General features: G+C 34.3%; 1 protein-coding gene across 2 annotated transcripts in view; it reads left to right on the top strand.

Annotated features, from left to right (window-relative positions):
- kcnn2 (potassium calcium-activated channel subfamily N member 2) overlaps positions 1 to 25,388 on the top strand; it is a 75,228-nt gene that overhangs the window by 37,910 nt on the left and 11,930 nt on the right. For both annotated transcript variants that reach the window (XM_006626859.3, XM_069187260.1), the window contains exon 4: positions 14,920 to 15,061. In XM_006626859.3, the coding sequence (XP_006626922.2) occupies positions 14,920 to 15,061 (142 nt within the window). The remainder of the gene's footprint in view (positions 1 to 14,919; positions 15,062 to 25,388) is intronic.

The following is a 25,388-nucleotide window of genomic DNA, read 5'->3' as shown; positions in this document are numbered from 1 at the left end:
AGTCTGCCTTGGTCAGCTGTTTCTGGGCAAATGCTTGAGCAGTGCTAATGCTTCTGGCAACATATCAGGTATTCCGGAGCAGACAGAGGGATTGACTCATCATCGGGAGTCCTACCAAGTCCACAAGGTTGTGCAACTCTTTTTCAGCAGTGAGCACACCCCCTGTGATATCCTGCACTGTGGTCCAGCGGACCCACAACAAGGGGGGGGTTGCTAATAATAAAACAAACTGAAATACAAACATTTGGCAAGTGCTGGGAACACTACACAAGAACAGTACATTCTTCCAAGTAAGTACCTATCCCACCAACCCCCAAGGCAAGAAGGCTGGATAATTACATTCTGGTCCCTCTCATTAATCCTGTCATTAAAGTAAACAGCCCTGGGTGCCACAGTATGTGGAAAAACATAAATAATGTAATGTTAATAAAGTAAAATATATATTATGTAGAACTATTCCATTTACATTGATTTATTTTTTGTCTCAGTGTTTAATCAAAGGTACATAACAAGTACATATTCGTGACTTAGAGGGTCTTGCAAAAGTATTCACTCCCATCTAATGACATCCAATTTTGTTGAATTACAAATGAAGTTCTCTTGTTTTTAAAGTTAATGGTTTTAATTTCAACTTGAATGTTTCAACTGAACACTTTTGTGGGTAAAAACTGTTACATACCGTATTAGCAAAAACTGCATTGTATGTCTCTTTTAAATCACCATGCAAACTACTGCTAATTGTGAAGACTTCTGTGATGTTTTTCTACCAGTAAGTAATAACATGAAGAGTTAGAAAGTATTGCTATTTTAATTAAGGACAAATTAAAATTGAAATTTAGAATAAAACATATCATATTTAATGTTTATATTAACCTGGAAATGATATATTACTCAATATGAATAATTCAGGAAAATAATTTAAGGTTCAATACTTAACTGAGCAACAAAAGGGCACAAAAGAAAACAGGCGAATACTATAGTACTGTATACAGTAGGTGTAGGCTGCAAAGGAACAAGTGAAGAAGGCTCCACGGCCGAAACGTTGTGTTCTCTTTCTTCTTTTTTTCAGCATGGAATAAACCTATTACTTGTTCCTGTATACAGTATGTGTGTAATAAATTATGTACTGTATATATCCTGTATAAAACATTTAACAATACATACAGTATATAAACAATACATATATACATATTAAACTTGTTAAAAAGGGGCACTTACTCTAAATGGTCAGGTTTGTGTTTTTTTCTTGATTTTACTTAGCTGGAGTCATATTGCTCTTTAGTTAGGTTTAACCACAAAATGACTGTCATGTGACTTAACTGTAAAATACTGAATAACAATAGCTTTCTGAGAATAAAACAAAACACGTTACAAAAATGCAATGAAAGCAACATAAAAATAGGCAACATTTCTGACTTTATGGTTCCGCATTTAACCTTAAAGAGAATTAATAATTCACTCAGATCTCTGATAGATATAGTATGAACCATATTATTAGGATCACATTACAAATTTGCAAGTTTGTTGAACACACAGAAATTCAAACATTTTAATTAATTTTCATGAATTCAAAGTAAACGAAACACATTTTAGTATACACTTTGTGCCTAAAATTAACAATATTGTTTCTGTTTCTTGAGTTGGTTTTGTGGATATCTCCTCTGTGTAGGCAGCCTGTGTAGGAACAGTATAACAACATGGTCCAGAACACCCAACTAAATTTACTATATAAGCAAACAGCTCCAGAAGCTTCTACTGGGATTATTAATTTGCCAAATAAACAAGGACATGGTGAACAAAAAGAAAGAATAACATTTGTGTAACATTTCTAAAGACATCTACTTTTGCTTCTTTACATTTTTTTCAGTCTGTAAAATCACCATTCTATCCTTCCAATGTGCAAAAACAGCCATAAGATGTGAAAATCAGCCTTTTTAGATTGTTCAGATTGTTTTTTTCAATAATATACATATATAAAATGAGTTACAATACAATATGATTTATTTATAGTCCCACATCATCACAGTGACAAAAAGTATGGTTTACTGCATTTCATGTATAAAAATGGCACTAACATTAAACTTGAAATTTACATGCTTTAATTCAAACATGATGTTATCTTGCTTAAATAATGACAGGGCATAATTGAAAACCTTCCATTCACTCCACTGTATAGTATGAAACAGTTTTCCTGGTAATACATTTAAATGCAAGAACAAATGTTTTGTTTAATACAGAAAACTGATTATCACAATGTAACTTACAGTGAATTTGAAAAGGCACATTTTGTACTGAACAGAAGAATATATAATAGAAATATGTTCATACACAAGCAGTATATTTTTGCTTATAAATGCTCTAAAAGTGAGACCGAGGCTCATCACTTTTGCTAAAGGACTAGTATTAGCATAGTTCTCAAAAGTTAAGACAAATACCAGCACAGTTATTCATTTTGCTAAACAGTCGGTGTATTTCCAAAATGAACTAAACATGTCATAGTTATTTATATATTTTGAAATGCTTACATACATACATTTTTCAAATATTTATGACCATGTACTGTAGCTTAAACCTTTAACCAAAATGAAACAACCTTTGAAATCAAAGGCTCAGCTAATGAAATGGAAAACCATTGTACTCTGAACACTAACATCTAAACTATAAACACATAAACTACGCTTCTATTACTTGCGTTCACAACACTGCAGAACTCTCTATCTGCAATAGTACAGTATACTGTACCACTGGGTATGAAATATTTGAGGAGTCCCCTGTTGATAGCTTCACACTTCTCATAATATCTGTAAAGATGCCATAAAGACAAAGTTCACAATCTCTGTAAAATGTATTTCCTTCTTTGCCTTTCCTTCTTCAAGCAAATCTATAGCAGTTTGTATTTCAAACATTTAAAAAAAAACAATTTCAATTTATTTTCAGCACACAAAGTTCAATTTTCCCTATCTCCATACATTTAACTTTTATTTTAGGGGGTAAGGAATGTAACCAGCAAATGATGAGTATAATATAACAAATATTTGTATAATGAAATTACATTTGGTATGATTGTTCAGTCCATGTTTACTACTTGCAGTAATTGTTGTTGAAAACTGTGCTGATTGTTTCAGTAACTATCAATTGTGGAAAGTCTAATAATATTTTGAAAAGTCATTGGCCTATGTGCCAGATGAGCACTTGCTTTTTTGTGCTTTGTGAAATTCAAATAAAATTCTAACTTGCTTTCCCTCAGACCCAAACAAGACTACTGACACGTGTAATTTCTACTAATGGCTCATCATTAACTTAATCTCAATTGGAAATTTGATGAGTGAAAAAAAATGTTGATCACAGAGTACTTGGCTTTACTAGGGAATTTTCTTAAAAATGCACAGGGGATTGGTATCATGCCATTCTGATCTTTTTTAAATGCTAGGCAAATAAGAAAAAAAAATGTGTAAGTTATACTTAACTTATTTTTTTTAATGAATTGTGATGTCATTTACACAGGAAATTTTGGTGGAGCAATTTCAGGTAGAGCGGCTTGTTGTCACGGATGTCGGAAAGGACGAACCGTGGAATGGCAGGAGAGCGAAATGGGTAGCGACGAGACGGCGGTTAGCCCAGGCTCAGCTGTTCAGGGAATGCTATATAGAAACCTATGCCCTCAGGTAGCGGACGTGGGGCGACCTGGTGCAAGGCGGGTTTCAGGACATCCGAACGTCAATGCTGAGCAAAGGCAGATTGAAAGACCAACTAAATATATAGCCCCAGAGAAAGAGAAACACCGGAAGGACAGCAAAGAACCGGAAATGAGAGACAGGACAGAGAAGGAGCGCCCTCTGGCTACAGAGGGCGTGACACTTGTTGGTACAGTAGGTATAGTACCACTATCCCCAAACAGGTTGAAAATACAACCCTGTAGTGAAAAGTGTGCAGCCCTGACCTGTGCACACTACGCATGCTTCCCATCATGGGTATAGCCCATTTTTACTAGATCAAGACATATTGCATCACCTTATTGACATAATCCTTGAACTAGTCTAGGGATTCCAGCAACACTCTTGGATAAGGAACTCCCCTGGCTGTTGATGTTGATCTCAAAAGTATTTAGTCAGTGCATGCCAGGTTACAGAGCTACAGGTTACAAGGTCCAGAGAAGCAATGGTGATTCTTCAGCTGCTGTAGCCAAATTTGATCTTAACAAAATTTACAGGACCATACTGTTAGGTTTGCAGAACTTCATGAGCAGTTAGAGAGGAATGCTAAAGGAATAAAAAAATGAATGGTAGGCTACACCTTTAAGGCCTATAGACAGTGTTCATGCTGTAAACTGTCAATCTCTGAAATTAGCTTGGTGTAAATGCCAGGCTGGTTTGGGCATGGTAATTTTTTTTGCTAACAAGAGCAATGAGATAAAACTTTAGATGTCTTCTTTCATATGCCAATTACAAAAACTTGTGGGTACTATCTGATGAGCCACATCACTGGTTTTTCATTACATTTTTCTACAGTAATAGAGGCAATATAAAACAACTTTCTCTTGAGGAAAAAGACAGGTACAAAAATCAAATCTCAGCTCATCAGAGTCTCAGTCTGCTTTCCAATAATTGCTGTAACACTGAGTGGGAAGAATTACTATGACGATATAGCTTAGATTCCTTTTTTGTGTGTGTTTTTGTGTCCATCCCCCTCCAAGAAGCTTTCAAGTTCTGCAGAAAAAATTAACCTTTCAGAGAAGTCCTAAAATATCTCTGTTTTAGATTTTATTTCCAGTGCTTAGTTTTGTTGGTTTTGTGGTGCTTTAGCAGGCTTTCCATGAAAAACAGGTTGTGGGCAAAGATAAAGATTAGCATTTTGTTGAAAAAAATATTTTGGCTTGTAATACATTATTTAAATATATGAATTTTCTTTCAGCATCACACTATACAATGGGCATCTAAATTAAGTGCAAAACATCTACGGTGTTCTCTGCATTTATTGTGCTCTATTACAAGCAAATTTGTTCACAGACACATTTGGACAATCAGATAAGACATCTAGCTATATTTTATGCAAATATTTATATATTTATTTATTTTGGAAGATATTCTAAAATAAATATTCTGTCTTATTTGGCTTTCTCAAGCTTTAATGCAATTTTATACATTGGTTTCTGAAGTTAAGAGTTCAAAATGGATTTTAAAATGAACTTTTACATAAATTGTTCAATTGTAAAGCATTTAAAATACTGGAAAAGGTGGACTTCAATGTGATGGCTTGCACTGAAAGAAAAAAGCATTTCTTTATTCATGGTTTTGGGTTAGAATTGGATAATTAGATTGAAGCAAATAACATGAAATCCCAACATATAAAGTTAATCTTAATTGGTTTAGGCTGCGGTACAGTAAAGCCTAAAATCTCTTTAGCACTGGACAGAACTGCAGAACTGTTTGTAAAAAAAAAAGTTGAAAATTTTAAAAGCAGAAATCAGATTAACAATGGCAAAGCCACAGCACCACCAATTAATATTAATCCTGATTTGTATTAAAAGATAAATTAATCATAAAATAATATTTATAATATTAAGGACTTTAAAAACAACTCCTAAATAACATCAAACAACACTATCTGGAGATGACAGGTGGGATTGTACAGTACAGTATATGCAATAAATTACACTCTTAGACATTTCCAGGTGTAATTTGGATTAAACCCTGCTATATACAATATAAAGTATCTAATCTAACCTACCCTGCATGTTTCTTTGATGCGGAAAGACACTGTAGCAGGGTACCCCGTGTAAACCAACATGAACACAAAATTCATATACTGTACTGTATGTTTCAAACATATGACTTTTTGCTGGAGGGACAAAGCTAAATATATTAAATTTGGGCTTTTTCTGTGAATTAATATATTCAGCTCCTCCTATTACTTCACCCCATTTTGTACCTTTACACAGTTTCACAGCCACTCACAATCTATCCTGTTTATAAACCAGAAAAAAAGTATCTTCTCAACCTATTCTTAGACCTAGCTTTGCTATAAAACTACTATATATATGACTTGTAAAAGAAAACATAAGAATGTTTTAACAACTACAATTAGCTAAGCTACAGAACTCACTTTATTGCATCAGTAGGTAGACTAGTTCTCTTATATTAAAAGATAATCACTAGGTAAAATATGCTCTTTCAAATGTTGCTTTTTCGCAGCTGTTCAAGCGTCGTATGCCGTACAAATGCACAATGTGCTAAGATACAGATTTGATCTTTCAAAAACTCTTCAAGCAGCTCTTAAATAACTATATATATAATTCACATATTTAAGATAAAGTATATGAATATACAGTATGTTAACATAGTATGTGAAAAGGTAAATGGAATTCTGGGTAGCTTGAGCTCCCCCAGGCCTAATGCTATAACAAGGCATCAGAACCAGAATGAGAATAATTTATAAGTGCTTTTTAAAAAACCTCAGGTAGCATAATAAAAAAAACCAAATAGCATACGGAAAAGACAACACAGGACACAGTAAATTAATCCAATAAAACCAAGAGTAAACTGAATTATACATTAAAAGCTGTAGTGTACTTTAATTGAGTTTTAAAAATGTCAATAGTCACAGAGTTTTAATGGATCTGGCGGTGCTTTCCACAGATGTGGAAAGAGGCTCTTATAACCCTTTGAGTAGAGCCTTGGCTTCGGTAGAGTAATCTAGAGAGCCTGGATTAAGTGTGGAACTACAGCAGTAAACCCTTAAAACAACCTGAAGGTAAACCAGCTGGGGCTTCTCAAAGCCCCATTATACATTTCACAGAAAGCCAGAACAATACATTGATTTGATTAAATAATATTTTCATAATGACAACCTCTACAATACAATAAAAAAGTTCATACTGATATAAATGAACATGAAAATATTGCGTAAAAGATTGTATGTTAACTTGGTTATTTTTTGTGACAAAATATTGATTGAAATAAATATATGTACAACAATGGTTGGATATGATAGAATTAATTTACAACACAATGTAATGTAGCACTTTACCTTTATACTCGCCTACAGTTTGTGGTTATTAAGTACTCTCTTCATATTTTTTTAAATGTGAGCAACCTGTAAAGGGTGCAGCATTTAGAAAAGTTAACAACTTCAGTTAAGAAATTAAATATTACAAGCTTCACACACCAGCATGCTATCTCCACTTAGTCAGACACAAACACCGTTAACTCACACTGGCTTTAGAAAAGACGTTAGATCCTTAACAGTTGCACAAAATGAGTCCACTGTAACAATGCCATTTTGTGAATAAGAACATTTGTAATTTAATATTTAACCTTAATAATGCCAAGCACCTGTTTTTAGAAATCTACAGAAAAATAAACACAAATAATAAAAAGATTTTAAGTATCTTATATTCATGATGATAACCTCACAAAGCAGGATTTCAAATATGTAGAAGGGCTCTTTTATTTTAAGTATATAAAACACTGTTTTGAAAGTTTTAATGACAAAGAATTAAAAACATTTAAGCAGCGGTATATAATTTTTAGTGTATAGAACTTGACATCTCTACAGTTCTGTAAACACTACCAAGCTAAATTAAACTTTGACAATATAAGACTATTTACCTGTGACTGTACTCAGTCCGTGCTGGGACAATGTTATTAGTTTTTTAACCAAACCCTGGTACTGTTTTTGATGAAAGTACATCATCATTGTTTGATTTTTTACTACAATGTATAGATTCTAGTGTGGCACAGTGGTGCATTGTTTTGCTTTTCCCTGGGTTCAATTCTGGACCTTTTATCTGTATGGAAATTGTACTGTATGTTCTCCCTGTGTTCACATGGGCTTCCTCTGGATGCTACGGTTTATAAAAAAATATACTGACAGGTTAATTGGCTTCTGGGAAAATTGGCCCTATGGTAAGTGTGGATGTGTTGGCATCTGTGTCTTTGTGTGCCCTGCGATGGACTGGCGATTCCTCCAGGGTGTGCCTTGCCTTGCACCCATTGTTTGATGGGATAGGCTCTGGCTCTTCTGTTACCCTGAACTGGATGAAGCAGAAAATGGATGGACGAATGTGCTGTATAGATACTGTACGTAGTGCATAAAACATACTTACATGCATGAATCCAGGTAGAGCCCCTATATCATATTGTTTGATGAATAAAAGTAGTCTACTAATAGTTCATTTTTAAAAGGTTTCTAAAATGGTTTAAAGACATTAAACAACATAAAAAATCAAAACTTGTGAATCCAACTAAAAATAGCAATATTACACATGTAAAAACCTGCCCTCTTTCGTCATCTTTGCAATGTTTTTAACTTTACCTGATTTCAGCTATTCTTTTAAGTACGCATAAACAAGAATTCCAATCAACATACTTAATGATAAACACTATTTTTGTCATTCACATGTTATTTCTAAAATCAGCAGACTATTGACATGACCTCAGTGTGGCATCCAATTGAGTGATATACTTACATATAATTGTAGTTACACAATTTGTCCCTCAATAAATTAGACTACTACCGAGATTAAACTAAATATATTTATTACAAGAAAGGATGAAAAGATAAGATAACAAGTAACTTTTCTGTTCAGTTTGAAATTTCTTCTAAATATCTGCCATTAATCTTCTTCTAGTTCTTTATGAACATTATTTGAACTTGGAGCACAATGTATGTACAGTATCAACTGAAATCAGTGTAAGGCAGGTAAGAGTTTTTTAACATGCAGTACTAGATCTGCACGTGTTCTGGTTGTTAGCTTATTAAATTTATTCCTTTATGTTTCTAAGATGCTGCTGCTTCCATGAGGTGGGGCAATATAGCTGAATACAGAAATGATGCCTTTGTATTAAATCATATTTCTTTTAAAATGGAAACACAATAAAATGCATTCAATTATATATTTTATTATTTCCTAAATTGCATAATAAGCACAAAAGAATGTATTGGAGAAATGCGTAGGTCTAAATCTGTCAGGAGTCCATTTGATTACGTTTCCTTTAATTCCTTAATCAAATTACTTAAGGTCTTCTTTTCTTAAATATATCAACTCTGTAATATTAATATTGATCTATTTCTATTCTATTGTTAACCTCTCTCTGAATAGCAATCAAAAGAACAATACAGTATTCAAAAAAAGCAAGGAATCCAAATGTTAATTGTCTTCCTACTACCAAAAACATATTGAAAGTTTGTCCCACGGCTCACAACAGTTCCATTTCTCTCAAACAAGCAGGAAAGTAGACCACTTAGCCAGCCAGAGCTCGTGGCAGATATGCCTGCACTAAACCAGCAGATGGTAATGACACTGGATCATAACAACTCTTGGCTGCTATCAGTGTACAAACAGGAGCAATGAGCTTCATTTCCTATGACAAGGCCATTTCATATCCTAGCAACTGCATAGTTCCACCTACCACTCACTAGCTGTTAACTACATGGAGTGTTGTTTGATCCATACATCCATTTTCTAACTGCTTTATCTAATAGGGGGTCACAGGGGTGCCAGAGCCTATCCTGTCAAGCAACAGGCACAGGGCAGGATACACCCTGGATGTGATGCCAGTCTGTCAGAGGGCACACACAAACACAGACATTCCCAACAAGGTCCATTTTGCCAGAAGCCAATTAACCTACAAGTATGCCTTTGGATTGTAGAAGGAAAACGGTGCTCCCAGAGGAAATCTATGGGAATACAGGGAGAACATACAAATTCCACACAGACAACAACCCAGGGCCCCAGTACTGTGCAGCAGCAATGCTAATTACTGTGTTACTGTGCGGTCTGAGTGTTTATGTTTTTAATATACTGTGCTGCTCTGTATTGTGTATTTAAATTTTGTTTAAAAAACACAGGAAGAAATAACATTAGATTAAAGCTGAGCAAATGGGGAAAGAGTAAGAGAAGAGAAGAGTAAGAGTAAGGGATGAGCTGCAAAACATGGTGCTTATTTAAAATCCGCTCCCCCAACTTTCCCAGACATTTTCACTCCAATGTCAAATGGTGAAAAAACTCAGTATCATGGGGATCACCTGTATTCAGATTCTAAAGTGAGGTTTTATTTATTTATCCTGCTTGTTTTTAGTCTTGAGGATTTTCAAGTACAAGGATGTGAAAAGAAAAGTTTAGTTTTAGCTATTAAGAAATGAAATATACACTATAATGAGATTTTTTTTGCCTGGTACATCTCAATTTTTGTCTTTTTAGAATTTCTATTAAATTCATAGTTCACATTTTTAGAGCTCAAATCTTTGATTTTAAGCTGTTGAAGGAATAATTTGTTTCCCTACTTATTGGCAGTCTGCATATCTTAATTCCAAGGGAGGTAGACTGTCAGCCAAACTGAAGGACCTGGGTTCTTGAAGATTGAGAGACAGATATTAATATTTTAATTCCATTTAAATGAAAATTCATTTCATACTCCAGTAAAATTATTCATCGAAAGAGCAGGAACTGCTAAGTTCTGACTTATTCATACTTGAATTTGTGCTGTCACAATCTGATTAGTGTGTCATCCGAAGATGAGTTATCCACAAAGAAATACATGGGAAAGAAAAGAATGCATACTGACTCCTGTCATGTATAAAAATAAATACAAATACATTTGCCTCATGTAAAACCTGTGACCATTGAGGTAATGTTTCTACCAATATCTAGATAGGAAAGGCAGACCATCCTTCTCACAAGCTGTGTGAAGCTCACAAGCTCAGCTCCTGGGCATGACTGGAAGTTTCCCCGACTTCCTGTCTGTTTTTGTCATAAAGCCTAAGTGTTGTACTTTGTAATTGTTTGAACCAATATGCTACCTAACAATAATAGATAAAGAAAAAAGCTAAACAAGACTGGGTCTGGTCAGTGGGCAAGTCTCGGGAGACCTCTAAGGAAAACAAAATGCCTGTAAGAAGTGGGGGAGAAGTACAATAAGTAGCGCTTTTTCCTCTGAAACAGCACTGCCAAAAGAATGCTCCAACATGTTACTGGGAATACTGTGCAGAATGTGGTGCTGTCATGGGTTCAGGACTACTGTGCTGAACATCTACTGGTGTGGATGGGTTCAGGACTACTGGTCTGTTCTATTTTAGATGTCCTGTGCTCCGTACATTTGCCCTTAATTCAATTGATTATACACCCAAGTGTACATTGCTGCTCTACACCCAAGTAGGTGTGGATGAAATGTGTTTCCTGCTGTAGATGAAGTACTTTTGGATCTTATGGTGTGAAAAACATAATACAAATGCACATAATTATTATGAATATTGATTATTTTAGTTTAATAATTTAGTGTTTATAATTAGGTTTTTACACTACACTTATAAATACAGATGAGCAATTAATGTAATACAATACATTTGTATTACTAACAAAGCATAAATAAGTTTAAAAATATCCTGTGTTGGGTAATATTAAATGTAGCTTTTGTGGGACATAGTCCCACTTTCAGTGTCCATCTCTAGCAAGTCACTGAGTATATTTGATGAGAATTTTACACTTGTTGCTCTTTGTGGCAGGACATGTGCCAACAAAATATACCATTTGCAAATATATTGGTAACTTGTTCTCAATACCCACCATTATCCCTGAATTCCCTAGTTAGATTGACACCCACTATCTATGGTTTGATTTTGTAGGGTTCAATTATTTATGAGAAGCTTTGTCAAAGCTCTTTATCATGATTTTGACATACTATGTCAAACTAGAAAGTAACACTCTGAAATTAGTCTGCTAAGTTAGTTAAGAAAGACATACTGTTTCTGAAATCAAAGTTAAATCAAATGAAGAGTGTTATTTCTTAGTATAGAGTATTTCTTCTTTGCAATCTAGGACTTGGGCTTGGTGTTATGGTGACAGTAAACAAATCAGAATATAAAACTATCAATTAGGTTGTCTAGGAATATAGTACTATTAAAATACTGCAGAGATTGCTAAAGATATTGTTGATATACCACATAACGTAATAAAGCACTGTTGGTAGATATTTACCAAGCTTTGGAAGTACAGACTGATGAGTAGGTGTTGGCAGTGTACAAAGAGAGTTATTGAAGATGGCAGACAACTTAGAAGTCTGCTGACTGAATAATAAATGAAATCAGACTTATCTTCCTGATGATCTGTTGCAGTATGCAAAAGAACTATAGAATTTAGTGTCTGTACGGAGTGTTTTTTTTAATGTTATGTCTTGAAAGACTAGGTTACCAAAAACATAAAATCCTTTTAAATGACATTTAAAATACGACAATGCCTTGTATTATGACCTGGTAAGTAACTGGAGCTATTTTATGACATTTCCATTTTTACCAGATAGTGAACCTGCCACTGTTAATTTTCTCTCTTTTATTTGTCTTCTGACATTCTTATAGTTATAATGAGACCTTATCTGATTTGAAAATACTGCACCAAATAGGTGTAACCTCTTTTTCCAAAGGTTGAGTCCACCAATAGTTTGTACAGTACTGACTGCTAAGCTTTCTTTTGTTTTAAAAGGAATCTCTTAGCTCATGTTTAATGATCTTTCCTGTATCACACGAGTATGTCCTGATGAAGTCTTGTGAATACTTAATGCTGGAATTTAAGTTTTGGAGTACAGAACGTGAATGCAGTTTATTGTATTAATTTTAAGGTTCTTCCCTATCATCAGGGACAGTTGCTGTATTTGGAGGACTATTACACAGAACCCTTATTTTTTGGTTTCCCTCATACTTGAAGGTCACTGTTCAATTAATGCTCTCTTCCTTTTTTCATTAGTACCTTTTTCACTCTTCCTGGTTGTAAATGACATTAGTCCGTGCTTTTATGTGTTGGCAATAAATGGTAGTAATTGTACTTGTGAGGGAAGGTGCTTGAAGATTGATACTTTCTAGTCTTAAAGTTTAGATGCTCTTTTGATCATAGCTTTTACAGCTTTTACTGATGTGCCATATAAATATAATCTCAGTATTTTCCGTTCCGCAAAAAATCTTAATGGGAAAAAAGAAGGCAGCACACTACATCCTGCAGCTTGTACTGAAGCTACCTGAAAGCACACAATTTATTCTGTCCTTCTTATAGCTGGAGACAAGAACTAGACAAAAGTGCTTCATGCATTTTTTTTTCAACATGTGCTGTACCCATCAGCCTGGACCAAGAGGGATTTGATAAAGAAGAGGAGGAATTGGAGAACACCCTCAGAGTCAGAATTAATTTCCTGAACATGACAGCAGAGCAGAGGATAAGGCTTGATAAGCAAACAGTCTTAGACCCGTGTGAGCGGCTTCAACCCCAGCTGAGAGAGAAAGTCTGTGTAATATCACACTGAGCAGAACTTGGCTTTCACCTTGAGCTAATGTCTCTCCACATACTTTGCACTGCTGGCAGTACAAATCCATGATTTGATTACATAAGGAGTTTAAAATACAATTTGTATAGTACTGTTAAGTACTATAGCCTGATTTCATGGTACTGGAAAACAGTTTTGTATTCTATTCCCACAACTAGAGGTGCATCCATACAAATCAAATTAATCCATTCTGTCTTGCATGGGAAGGTATAACTCAAAAGTTTTATTATTCAGGTTTGCAATATTGTTTCTAAGGAGACAAATAGTAAATTACAAATGTCATTCCATATATTCTTCAGAGATAGCTGTAAGACAGAAATTCTCCTTAACTCCATAAAATGTTTATAATCTAGAAATCAAATATTTATTTTCTTGCTGTTGATCGTTAACCCTTCAGCACGTATTCAGTTAAATACCCTTTCTGATCAAGACCCCAGACCTCCATTATGGATTTATTCTTTTTGTCATTGGCCACAGTTCTTTCCTGTGAAACTGTGACCTTATGTCCACAAAAGATGCATAGTCTTCTTAACATTTGCTCTTATACATTTAACAGCTTTGGAACTTTATGTTTAGACAGTTATTAATCTATGAGCGAATTTTTGAGAAAATTAAATTTGAATGTGTAATAAAATAATGAATTCTATCAATGCCATTTTTCATTTATAGGAATGGCTATACCATTCTACTTACAGAATCTTAAACATTTATGTGGTTCAGTGCTTTTGAATGAAGAGACGTGCTGTCATTGCTCACCAAGTGAAATTAATGTGCAGCTAATTAAATATGATACATCTGTAAGACATATCTCTGGATGTATTGGATTTGTTTGATGCCTAACTGAAGCTAAAGTTTAAGTGGCTTATGATTGAATATTAAAGTAATATGTTAGATTAAGGGACATTAATGAAGCCCGCTTTCACATATCTAGAAAATTGTCAGTTTTAGGTTTATTGTCTTGTTTCCCCAATTAGTAAATTACCAAACCTTTTCATTTTAACTTCCTCAAATTTTCATTTTAATTAATGAATAATGAATTTATATTTTTTAATCAGAATAAGAGGTTGTACCATTGTTCTGAGCTGTTGAACTATCAAATGCTTGACACCTGGTTTTTATTGACTGTGCAGTAAAAAGAGACAGTGCATTTTGTAATTGCCTGGATAATCCTGTAAGCTACTGTACTTTAATATTCCACTTCTGTCACATAATTTAAAGGTAACTGTTTTGAACATTTCAAACCCATAGCATTGATTTCACATTTTTAAAGCTTATAGAGTAGCACAAAAATTTAGATTTTTCAACTTCTTTAGTTCACAGCCTTCTTAATGCTATATGAATACGTGGACATTTAGCGAGGAAAATTACTGAAAAGGTATACATAAATATGGAATCTCACATATACTGTAGGATTTTAAACTAATTATTTCTTGTCATCTTCATCTGACAATCCAGATGTTAATATCCCTGCAACAGGAAGGTTATCTTTCAGCGAGCTTGTTTCTTTTTTAAGCACCTTATTTTTAGCCACAGTTTGTGACAATGAGTAGATTGTAGTTCATTTGCAATGTGTATAAGAGTTCTGATGTAGTAACTGTGTTCTGGGTTCCAGATACCATGACAACCAAGATGTCACTAGCAACTTTCTTGGAGCAATGTGGCTGATTTCAATAACATTTCTGTCTATTGGATACGGGGACATGGTACCAAATACATACTGTGGAAAAGGAGTTTGCCTTCTTACTGGAATTATGGTAAGTGGCATTTGCATGACCTTTTCTTTTATTCATACATCATGTGTATATATGAACAGCCACCAATGATACTGTAGTTTTATTTAAGCAGATACATCAATTGACTTTGTCCACTGAACCATGTTTGGCCACCCGTCACTGCATAAATAATGAGTGGAAAGCATGGACTACTGGTAGTGCACAGGAGCTCTTGTTATCCAAACACATGGCATACGCAAAGCACTAATATAAGTTCTCCTATGAGCTTGATGGTCCAGATTTTTTCAAGATCTTTATTGATTTACTTTTGAAGTGCATTTTAATACCAAAATGACGCTATGCATTTGCACCTTATGAGTTTGAGGTTTCGAGTCATATTTGATATTAAAGGCTTTCAGTGCACCAATCTTTGCTTTAGCTTCACCAATTCTCAAATCTCATTGCTTAATTTGATTCAGTCAAGACCAGTAACATTTAATGTGAAATGCACTGTTTTTGTCTTTAATTTACCTGTGTTACAGTACATCATTACTACTGGTCCTGTAGATAATTTTCCATTGACATGTGCATAACCACATTTGACAATTCTTCAAAGATACTGCACTACAATTATGTCATGGATTTTAACCTAACTAAAAGTACACAAGAAAACCTGATTATAGCTGTATAATAACAATAATAATAATAATGGTATCCTGTTCTTTTCATATTCTATAAAGTGAGTTCTATAAAAATCAATATTATTTCTTAATTATTTCTTGTCTTCAGATATGTATACTTTATCATTATGCAATTGTGTAATGTAATTGTTATAGAGAACACTTATTTGAAAAAATGTGAACTTTAATGTTCAGACGATTCAAATGATTTTGATTGTGTGTACATTAAATGTGGACCAAGGTGGTCCAGTATTCAAAACATAACAAGGAAAAGAACTTGCAATATATGAATTAGAATTAGAAATGAAACATTCAGTGTACCGGTATTGCATCTTCTATTGAGCTGCATATTTATTTTTTAAAGATCTGTTGCCAGTTCTGTTGACATTTTTTTATAAATTATGCTACCATACAGCTGATGAGTGGGTAGCTGAGATTTCTGAATGAACAGTATTTCAGAGGCACTTAAAACATGCTTCCTGACAGCCAGCTACAAACAAAAGATTTTAATGAGGCTCTGCATCTCTTTATTTTGCATTTTTTTAGGTCTACACAAGTGTAAAATCTATACACACTAGTTTTCAAACAGGAAAAGTGAGATTTAATTTGCTTTCTTTACAGCATACCTTAAAATTGTTTGCATTATCAATCTACGCCAAATGCAGGTCTAATTCAAGTTTTCTTAACATGCTGTGCATAAAGAAAAAAACAATGCCGGTTATTTTTCATCAAGTCATGTGTTTTTAAATACTTATGCAATTTACCTCTTATTACTCAAATTCACTTGTTGTCTGAGAGACTTGCAGCCTAACAGGATGAGAACTCTCATGTCTAGATGGACAATTGGCAATATTTTGAAACATTAACATAGTAGAACACTTGTCCCTAAAGGCTGACAGTTAGACAAAAGGATATTTTGCTGAGCACTGGTGCAAGGAATGTTGCTAACAAGAGTCCACTGCAACTCAAAGCAAGTAAATAAATATACAACATTGTGGAGTTCTTTTTGCCTCAAAAGAATGGCTTTCACATGTAATGAAGAAAGAACAATATGTGAAAGTAAAAACTCCTCTGAACTAATTATATGGTTTTCTAATAAGGAAGGAATAAGGAATAAGGTCTGCATTGGATTACAAATATATTCAAAAGCTCAATCTTACCCTTCCTCAAGAGACCCTTAATTAAATTGTGTGCTTCTCCATTTTGTTTTGAGGGAGTTTGTTTTTTTCTGAAGCCGTTTTTCCCATTTCCCAATTTTTACATTCAGCTGCTTACTTGCTATTAACAGTATGCCTTACATCAATATTTTTCCTTCCACTTTCCCCTTTGTGGAAATCTGAGCTTTCCCTACCTAATACAAATCCCTCAAGTGTAGTTGTTAGCAACCCACACATGTCGCTAATAGCCTGAGCTTCCACTAATTCATTTTCCTCCCTTCTCCTAATATCCACCTCCAATTTTTGCCTCCTTTCTGGTCAAATCCCAAAATACCCTATCTTTCTCATACGTGATTAATTCCCATGTTTTTTTTTTCAGACTGTCATTATTGAAGCTTCTTGCAGAAAAATCATTATCTCTATTTTTATCCACATATTTGTAAAGCACTTCCTACACACTGATGCTTCCCCATTGCACCCTCAGTTATGAAGACAATGGCCATATTTGTTTTCACATCAGTCTAAGCCATTCATGTTCTTAAAGCCGACTTTAACAGTTTTTTCTCAAACTCAAACCTTATCAGTCGATTTCCTGCAGAAAATAGAATAAGACTATAGATCAACCCTCCAAAAAACAGGAAATGTGGGATTTGTAATTTGTGGTTGGCAGAAAGGCAGAACGTTTAATCCAAACCATTTGGTATTACAAAATTAACATAACAGATATTTTCTGTGTTATTCTTGTTCTTTGCTCTTGGAAACCACATGTTTAGGCGATATATTTACTAAACCACTGGCTGAATTATAATTGCTAATAAGGAACTTTCACATTTCACATGAGTCTAATGTTATTAAAGTACATTGTAGTTTGCTTGACTTTGCCATACAGTATTTGAGTTTAAAGAAAATGTAAAATAATGAGTATCGGAAAGAATGGACACCACACCTTTATTGCATTTAAAATGTGCCATAATTGGAAAAGGGCTGGTAACACCTGCTGTAGGAAATTCCATGCTTGGGGATTCCTAGTGGCTCTATCAGCAGAGGAACTCACTCAGCGCACAGCTTGGGCCTTTGAGTCCTTTGAATCATTCTCTGGTGAGGTTGCGATGATGTCAGTAAGAAGCATAAGACATTGTAAAACTCACAGCTGGATCAGTGGCTGTGTGGGGAGACACGTACTGTACACTCCTCAGTCTTCCTTTACTGCTTTCAAGATTGTTGCGGCAAGCTGAGTTGAAGAATAGGCGACTGGGAACTGGAAGAATATAAAATTGATAGAAGGTGTTGATATCATGATGTAAAGCATCAGATGTTTGATATTTTATTTTAAAAAAAACGTGAAGAAATTATTCATGTTTGTCTCATAAAATCAGGATACTTCAAGGCCACCTTAAGGTGCGTCTCTCATGTTTTTCAATCTTAAGTTTGTCTATGTTGAAGTCAATAGTGATCTACCTGCAAAAGTTGCTGAACAGGGACAGTCTTTAAGATTGGAAAGGTGTGTTTGTTACTACCTTGTTACTGTGGGTGTATGGGTTTGAATACTAATTCATGGATGCTAAGGTCTGTTTGAAAAGCCTTGTATAAATATTAACTCCTTTTGGAAAATATCCCATTCTCGTGAACAGTTTTAATAAAAACTTAAATTCTCAAAATAAATGCTTTAGTAGGTGAAAGATGTTTAAATATCAGCAAAAAACGCAAAGAAAAATTAAAAACTATAATACGTTCATTGTATGAGTTTTCACCAGCATGAATTGCTACTGGTGGACCACCTTTGGCTGCATAGCTGCATTTTTAAAAAAATGTTTACTTACTCAGTTTCAGTCTGAGCATTCAGATTTTCTTAAACATATTCACTTAATTAATTTTGCACTAATGAATGCACTAATGAATTGCATTATATTCAAAATGTGCAGAAAAGAGTTCACAGTCTTCTGCTTTTCATGTCTTTGTCATATTTACTAGCAGCATTAAAAATTCATAGGCAGATTATTTTAATTGATCCAATGATCTCATCTTCTCAAAAGAAGACAAATAATTGGCTTCTACACCATGGCTGGGTAGCTTGTCCCATATTTCCACAAGCCTTTTGGTAATGAAGTGCCTCCTCATCTTGGTTTTAAAAGCACTTGCACATTATTTCCACTTATGCCCTGTGGTGGAAATGACATGGAAGTGCATTTAAAACCAATCACAGGAGGCACTCCTTTATACAATGTTTTGTAGACTGTTTTGCATCAGATTGAATAGTTTTCTTATCTAACTAGAACATTTGATCACACAATCCAGCTTCAACCCCCTGTAGAAAAAGAAAATTTGAATTTTGCTGTGATAACTGCTTGCCCTCAGCATTTCAGCAATATGTACACAATCCTCATTTGCTCTGGTTTATTTGAGAGGAAATGTTTAATATTTATCCGATATTCTAATTGGCATTACAACCCATGCACCAGCAAGTTCTAATAGCAGATTAAGGATAGTAAATTAAACACGAATGCATTATTTTTCAGATGTTTGAATTCGTTTATTGTATTTAATTTAGTGCCCAGATCTTATTACAAACAATTTAATTTAACAGTTTCCTTTTCTTATAACTACAGAATATGGCTTCAATATAAGAGGTTGGGTGGAGCCTGTTTTCTCATTTGTTTGGCAAGGCTATTTTTAACAATATACTTTATAGCTTCTGTAATCATTATTACAGTAGGTTTTCTGAAAAGTGGAAAGATATCAGAATATCCTTCATTTGGAAGATCTCATCAATTTTTCTTTGTTCCATGATTTCAATTATTCAAATTCTTATCTCAGAACCTATAAGATGCTCCGATACAGATGGTCGAGTTGATTATATTGTAATTTAGGCAGTATTTACTTGTGTCTCTTTTGGGGTCAGGAGAGTTTGAAGGGCTCACTAGGTTGTATAAATATGTAAGAATGTTAGGAATACAGAATGAAGTGCATCTGTCAAATACTGAAAACATTTGTTGTGGTTTTTAGGAGCGCTGACATTTCATAGCTGTAGCTTTGGCAGATCTGTCCTTCGAAATGTGTGTTGTTGCTCCAATGTTACACCTTCTTCAGCCACTGTGGGTTTAACTTGAAAAAGCACAACATGTTCTCTCTGAAATACAAGGTCCATGTGTCATTGGCCACATATCCAGGCAGGATATGTGTCATGCAGCACAGCTGTAGGTTTTAACTCACTTCACTAACCCATCTGTGGTGACAATCTTTTGGTTCCTACATTCTCCTCAGGTGTAAAATGAATCCCAGCATTTATAGTTTCATGCATTCTTTTGCGAGCTTCAGATGAATGCATGCATTGGATTGAACAGGGGTTCTTAAGTCAGAATAATCTATAGAATTATTAAGTTCTAAGTCTAGTTAAGCAATGTTAATATTCAGTATTAAAGAATCATAAAATGCTTGCAGTAACTTTCAAGTAACTAAATCAATCAAAGGACAATGCAACTAGCCCTGTGTAAGAATTAATTCAATAATCTCTTCCTGACTCTGTTGTATCTTTTGGTCATGTTTATTGGCATCGGCTGTGTCTACTCCAGGTATTTATGGGAATATCTACATTATTATTATTTGCTTAGAACAGCTTTTATAGTTACATAAGTGTTAAACATCATTTCATATATCTCAATTTTGACAAACTGCACAAAAATAAGATTGTCAACTTATATTAGGATTTGTCTATAATTACCCTAATGTAAGTTCACTGCTTGTAAGATTTGCTCTGTACTTTGCTCTGTGTTTGCAATCACATCCATGTTTACTTCAGGACTCTGGTGGTTTTATAAGCATATCTTATAGGGAAGAACAGCTTTTTGCTTTGTACAGTTATACTGTCATTGGAAGCTTACTGTCTGTGATTTTCTGTTATGAAATGGAGTCCAAATGATGTGTAACGTAAAAGGGTTATCCGAATGTTTTGGGTTTCTCCGAATAGATGTTTTCAAACAGTTGTTTATGGGTAATAGTAATGTCTTCCCAATTGCTGGACTGCTCTGTGCAATGTTTTTTATGCGCTTTCCTGGTATGTTTTATAGTAAGAAACCATCCATTTCCCAAATGAAAGCAAAGGTTATTAAACCATGGAAAGTAGAGACATCTACTTCTCTATGTTTTGAATTAAAATGCATTCCCTATAAAATGTTTATTTCTATGAACCTTCAGTTGCCTTTACTTTCTACTCTCACAAAATAAACAGTGCAAATAGACTTTTACTATTCATAAGAATTTAACAAATAAGTTTGTATATCAATGCGATATCAACAGTGCCCATGCACTACCTACCCAGCTTAAACAAATGAAATATCATCATCATATTAAATACCTACAGTATTCAAACCCATGAAGTCAATATTTGGTGGAAACACCTTTGGCAGCAATTACAGCTGCAGGTAATTTTGGGTAAGTCTCTATAATTATAATTATAATTAATTATATTAATGATATTGTCCATTCTTCTTGGCGGATTTGCTCAACCTCTCGCAAGTTCCTGCTGGAGCTCTTAAGGGTGGTATTGACAAAGAGATGTGCTGCACCAAACAGAAAACATCAGAAAAACAATCTATTTGGAATAATCTATGGAATTTGGAATGATCTGTTCTGTATTGCAAACACCATGCAAGATATAAAATGGTTTTTCCAATATTCCACACAGGCCCATTTTCATGCACATTTTTCCCCAACTAATTTATTGAACTCTTTTGAAGTTGTTGACGGTCTTTCAGTAGCATTTGCAGTCAGTTTCCTCCTTGCCCGAGGCAGTATCTGAGTGGCATAATGTAACCTTCTCATCTTCCTAATATGTGTCTTTATACAACTTTTTTCCCTGACTTGTTTTAAAAACCCTTCATAGTAGGGTTTTGCTAGAAATTCAATACCTGACTGAAGAATCTCACTGAGACAGTTTTTTTTTAAACTTTTGAAGCCATGAGAACCACAATTATTGCAAGCAGACAGACAACTAATTGTGTGGCTCATTAATATATTTTTGTGCAGCTAAATTACGTTTGCCACAGCAAGGGGTTTGAATAGTCATACAATCAACACTTTTCCATTTCCATATTTATATTTCCATATTAATCATCTATTTTTGTCTATTTTTAGTTCTGAAAGTGTAGAGTAGGTTGTGTACAATATATAGGAAATATTAATTTCTACTTTAAAAGGTCATTACTTTTTAAGGCAACAAAATGTGAAAAGTGTGCAAAAGCTAAATACAGCATATTCTTGCAAGGAACTCTATATTCATTTATAGATATCTAACTTTTAGTATAGTACGGTTAAGTTAATATTTAACTTGTATAACTATTATCACTTGTAAGTATAAGCACTTGTATTTAACTTCTTAATATCTAACACTGGCCTGTGTATCTTTTTAAATAATTTTTGTGGCTTTACAATACATATTTTAATACTCCCTGTTACGTCCCAGTGTGTGTTCTGTGTGTGTTTTTTCTGTTATGTCCACACTGTTGACCCTTGATTGTTCTCCCTTCCCCATTGGCCCACCATTACACCACACTTTCAGTATGACGTCATCATCAATTAGCTCTCAGCCAATCAGAACACATCTTATTCAGTATATAACCTGGAGGTTTTCAGAAAGAAGAGGCCTTTTCGTTTGACTTCAGTCCCGTTCGGTTTTGGTTATCGCGTCGCGTTGCTCCTGGTTATGGCTTCGGCTTCGTTTGTTGGTTTGTTTTGCTTTGTGTGTGTGTATTTTCGTATAGCTTCGGCTTTGTTGTTTTGTTGGATTTACGTTAGTTTCTTTGTACTTTCGTTTGTTTGTGTGTTTTTCCTTGTTTTGTCATTACCTTGCCCCAGTGTTACATGCTCAACTTTTGTGTTCTTTTTGTACCCTGCTCCTATTTATTACTCTTGTTTTCTCTTATTTGTCTTCCTGGTTCACTTGTTTTTGTGTGAACTTTTGTATATAAGGTTAGTTTAGGTTGTTGGGTACACTTACACACTTAGTTGATTTTGTATTAGTACACTAGTTTAGTACGGGTGAGTGCCGTTTGTCTTGTATGGTTTTGGGTATCAGTGCAGGTTAGCTAGGGTGTTGAAGACGCCGAAGACCGTGTGTTTCGGGTTTTCTTTTGTAGTCAGATTAGCTTTCCCTCACTGTCCTAGCCAGCTCCATTTTGTTTGTTATTGTCTTTCCTTTGGCACCACTCTAGTTCCTTACCCTTGTTATCATACTTCCTAGTCCCTCACCAAACCCCCCCCCCCTGCTTCCAAAAGAATTATCCTAAATGTTACACCCCTTTTCCCCTAGACACTTGGGGTCGTAACACTCCCATTTCAATAGTCTACAATAAGGAACATTAGTTTAACTCAGGTTCAAATTAAGATCATAAGAAAGGTTATACAATAAATGAGAGGGGGCCATTGGGGCCTTCTAGCCTGCATGGTAGCTGGCAGCTACTATAATTGGTCCAAGATCTCTGCCAGAGGTTTCTTTAAAAAAAATAACAAGCCATCGAAATTTGTCATCGGCTTTGAGAACATAGCTAAATTGCTTGTTTCTTTGTCCTACAACCCTTTCAATAAAAAATGTATCAATTGTAAATGCAATTTCAAGTAGTTTACACTTATTGTACATCCCCTGGCTCAAATTTCAATCTTCAGAAGAAGTCCACTGGGTTGACTTTGACAATGCCTCAGAAACGTTTGAATACCTGTATCAAGTCACCAGGTCACCTCGCAGTCTTTTCTGTTCAGAACTTAAAGGGTTCAATTCCATTAGCCTGTCAGCAATTTATATTCTCTTAAAGCTGGAAATGTATATGGTTACTATTCTCTTGAATGATTCCTTTTTTATAACTTGGTGACCAAAATTGTACGCAATATTCTAAATTAGGTCTTTTGCAGCACAATGTAACACCGCTAGATTTCAATTTCTTCACTTTTAACTATATATCTCTTCATTTTTTGGCATAAATATTTATTCATATTTCAAATATAAATGATGTGGCAACCAAAATCTTTTTCATAAATATCCTCTCCTACTGTCAGTGCTTATTATTTTTCTACGTACATGTAATGTCGCACATGTCTATCATCTGCCTAGTTTGGTTCGGGATTTTCTCTCTTTTCAGTTTAATTTGCAGCTTCTACACTTCTTACTAATCCTCTTATTTTGGGTATAATCTGCAAAATTGACTAGTTTAATGCCTGTGCTAGAACACAGATCACTAATGTAATTAAAAAGAGCAGTGGTCCTAGTACAGATCCCAGTGGTATTCCACTAATTACATCACTTTGTTTTTAACATGTATTTCTTATACTGTATGTACTCTTTGTGTCTCTGATTTGGTTAATAAAATGAAAACACTATATAAAACACATGCATTCCCCCATATTCAATTAAAATAAATGTTTTAAGGAGCTTTATTGAAAGCCTACTGAAAATTTAAATATACCATATTGTATGCTGTGTATCCAGCAGCTGTTCTTGCTTGTTAAGCAAGATCTCCCTAAATTGATGTTGACAATCAACCAGGACCCTATTTGCAAATAGGTGATCTTTTTAGATCTAGTTTAGTCATAGACTTATTTGTCTGTAATTACTTGGTTAATTTGTTTTCATTTTTATAGATTGGTAGTACATTAGTAATTTTCCAGTCCATGGGGTACTATAATTATGACTGTTTGAAGTGCTGTGTCAGTGGCTTCTGAATCTCCCTAAGTGTCTCTTCTATGTTAATACTAGTTATAATAGTAACACTTTACATAAGCAGCATATTGTTTGCTTCTTTCTTGGTGAACATCCAAATGAAATTCTCACTTAGTAAATCAGCCATTTCCCTATCACTGTCTAGAAAAATCCCATAATTTCCATTTGAAATACTCACTTAATATATCAACCATTTCCCATTCATTTCTTTGTCTGGAAAAATCCCATTATATCCAGTTATTGTCTTGGATACATTTTACTTCATTCTTTATAACTCTTCTGCTGTAGTGGTACTACGAGAACCTTTTATTATTTATATTAGCCTCCATTGTAGTGTTTCTTTCCATCTCTCTCCGGGTCTTTATAATATTATTTTAATCCCGTTCTTGCAATGTACTGTACTCATTTTATTTAAGTGGATTCTGTAATTTTAATACATTTCTGAATTTTATATTTAGTATTAAATCTTGATTATTAATAATTTTATAAAGTACTGTACATGCCCTCTTTTTTGCCCTTGTATATTTGTTGAACCATTTGGGATACTCATTTTTTAGCATTTGATTTATTCAATTTTGGGATACATCTGTGCTTCAAATATGTTCTCTTTAAAATATTGCCATCCATTATTCACCAATTCCTGTCAAATCTATCCTGTCACATCTTACTTCTTTAAAGCTCTGTCTCATTACTTCTGTCAGCTTTCCTATCACCTCTGTTTGCCGCACTCTGTCTTTATCATTTCATAAAAAATTAGTTTGGTACAAACATTTCCTAATGTAGTCGCTCAGGCAAACCAAACTAACAAAACAATCATTAACCATGTT

This window comes from Lepisosteus oculatus, chromosome 3, assembly GCF_040954835.1.
Source record: "Lepisosteus oculatus isolate fLepOcu1 chromosome 3, fLepOcu1.hap2, whole genome shotgun sequence".
Lineage (NCBI taxonomy): Eukaryota > Metazoa > Chordata > Actinopteri > Semionotiformes > Lepisosteidae > Lepisosteus > Lepisosteus oculatus.
This window is presented reverse-complemented; position numbering and strand designations above follow the sequence as displayed.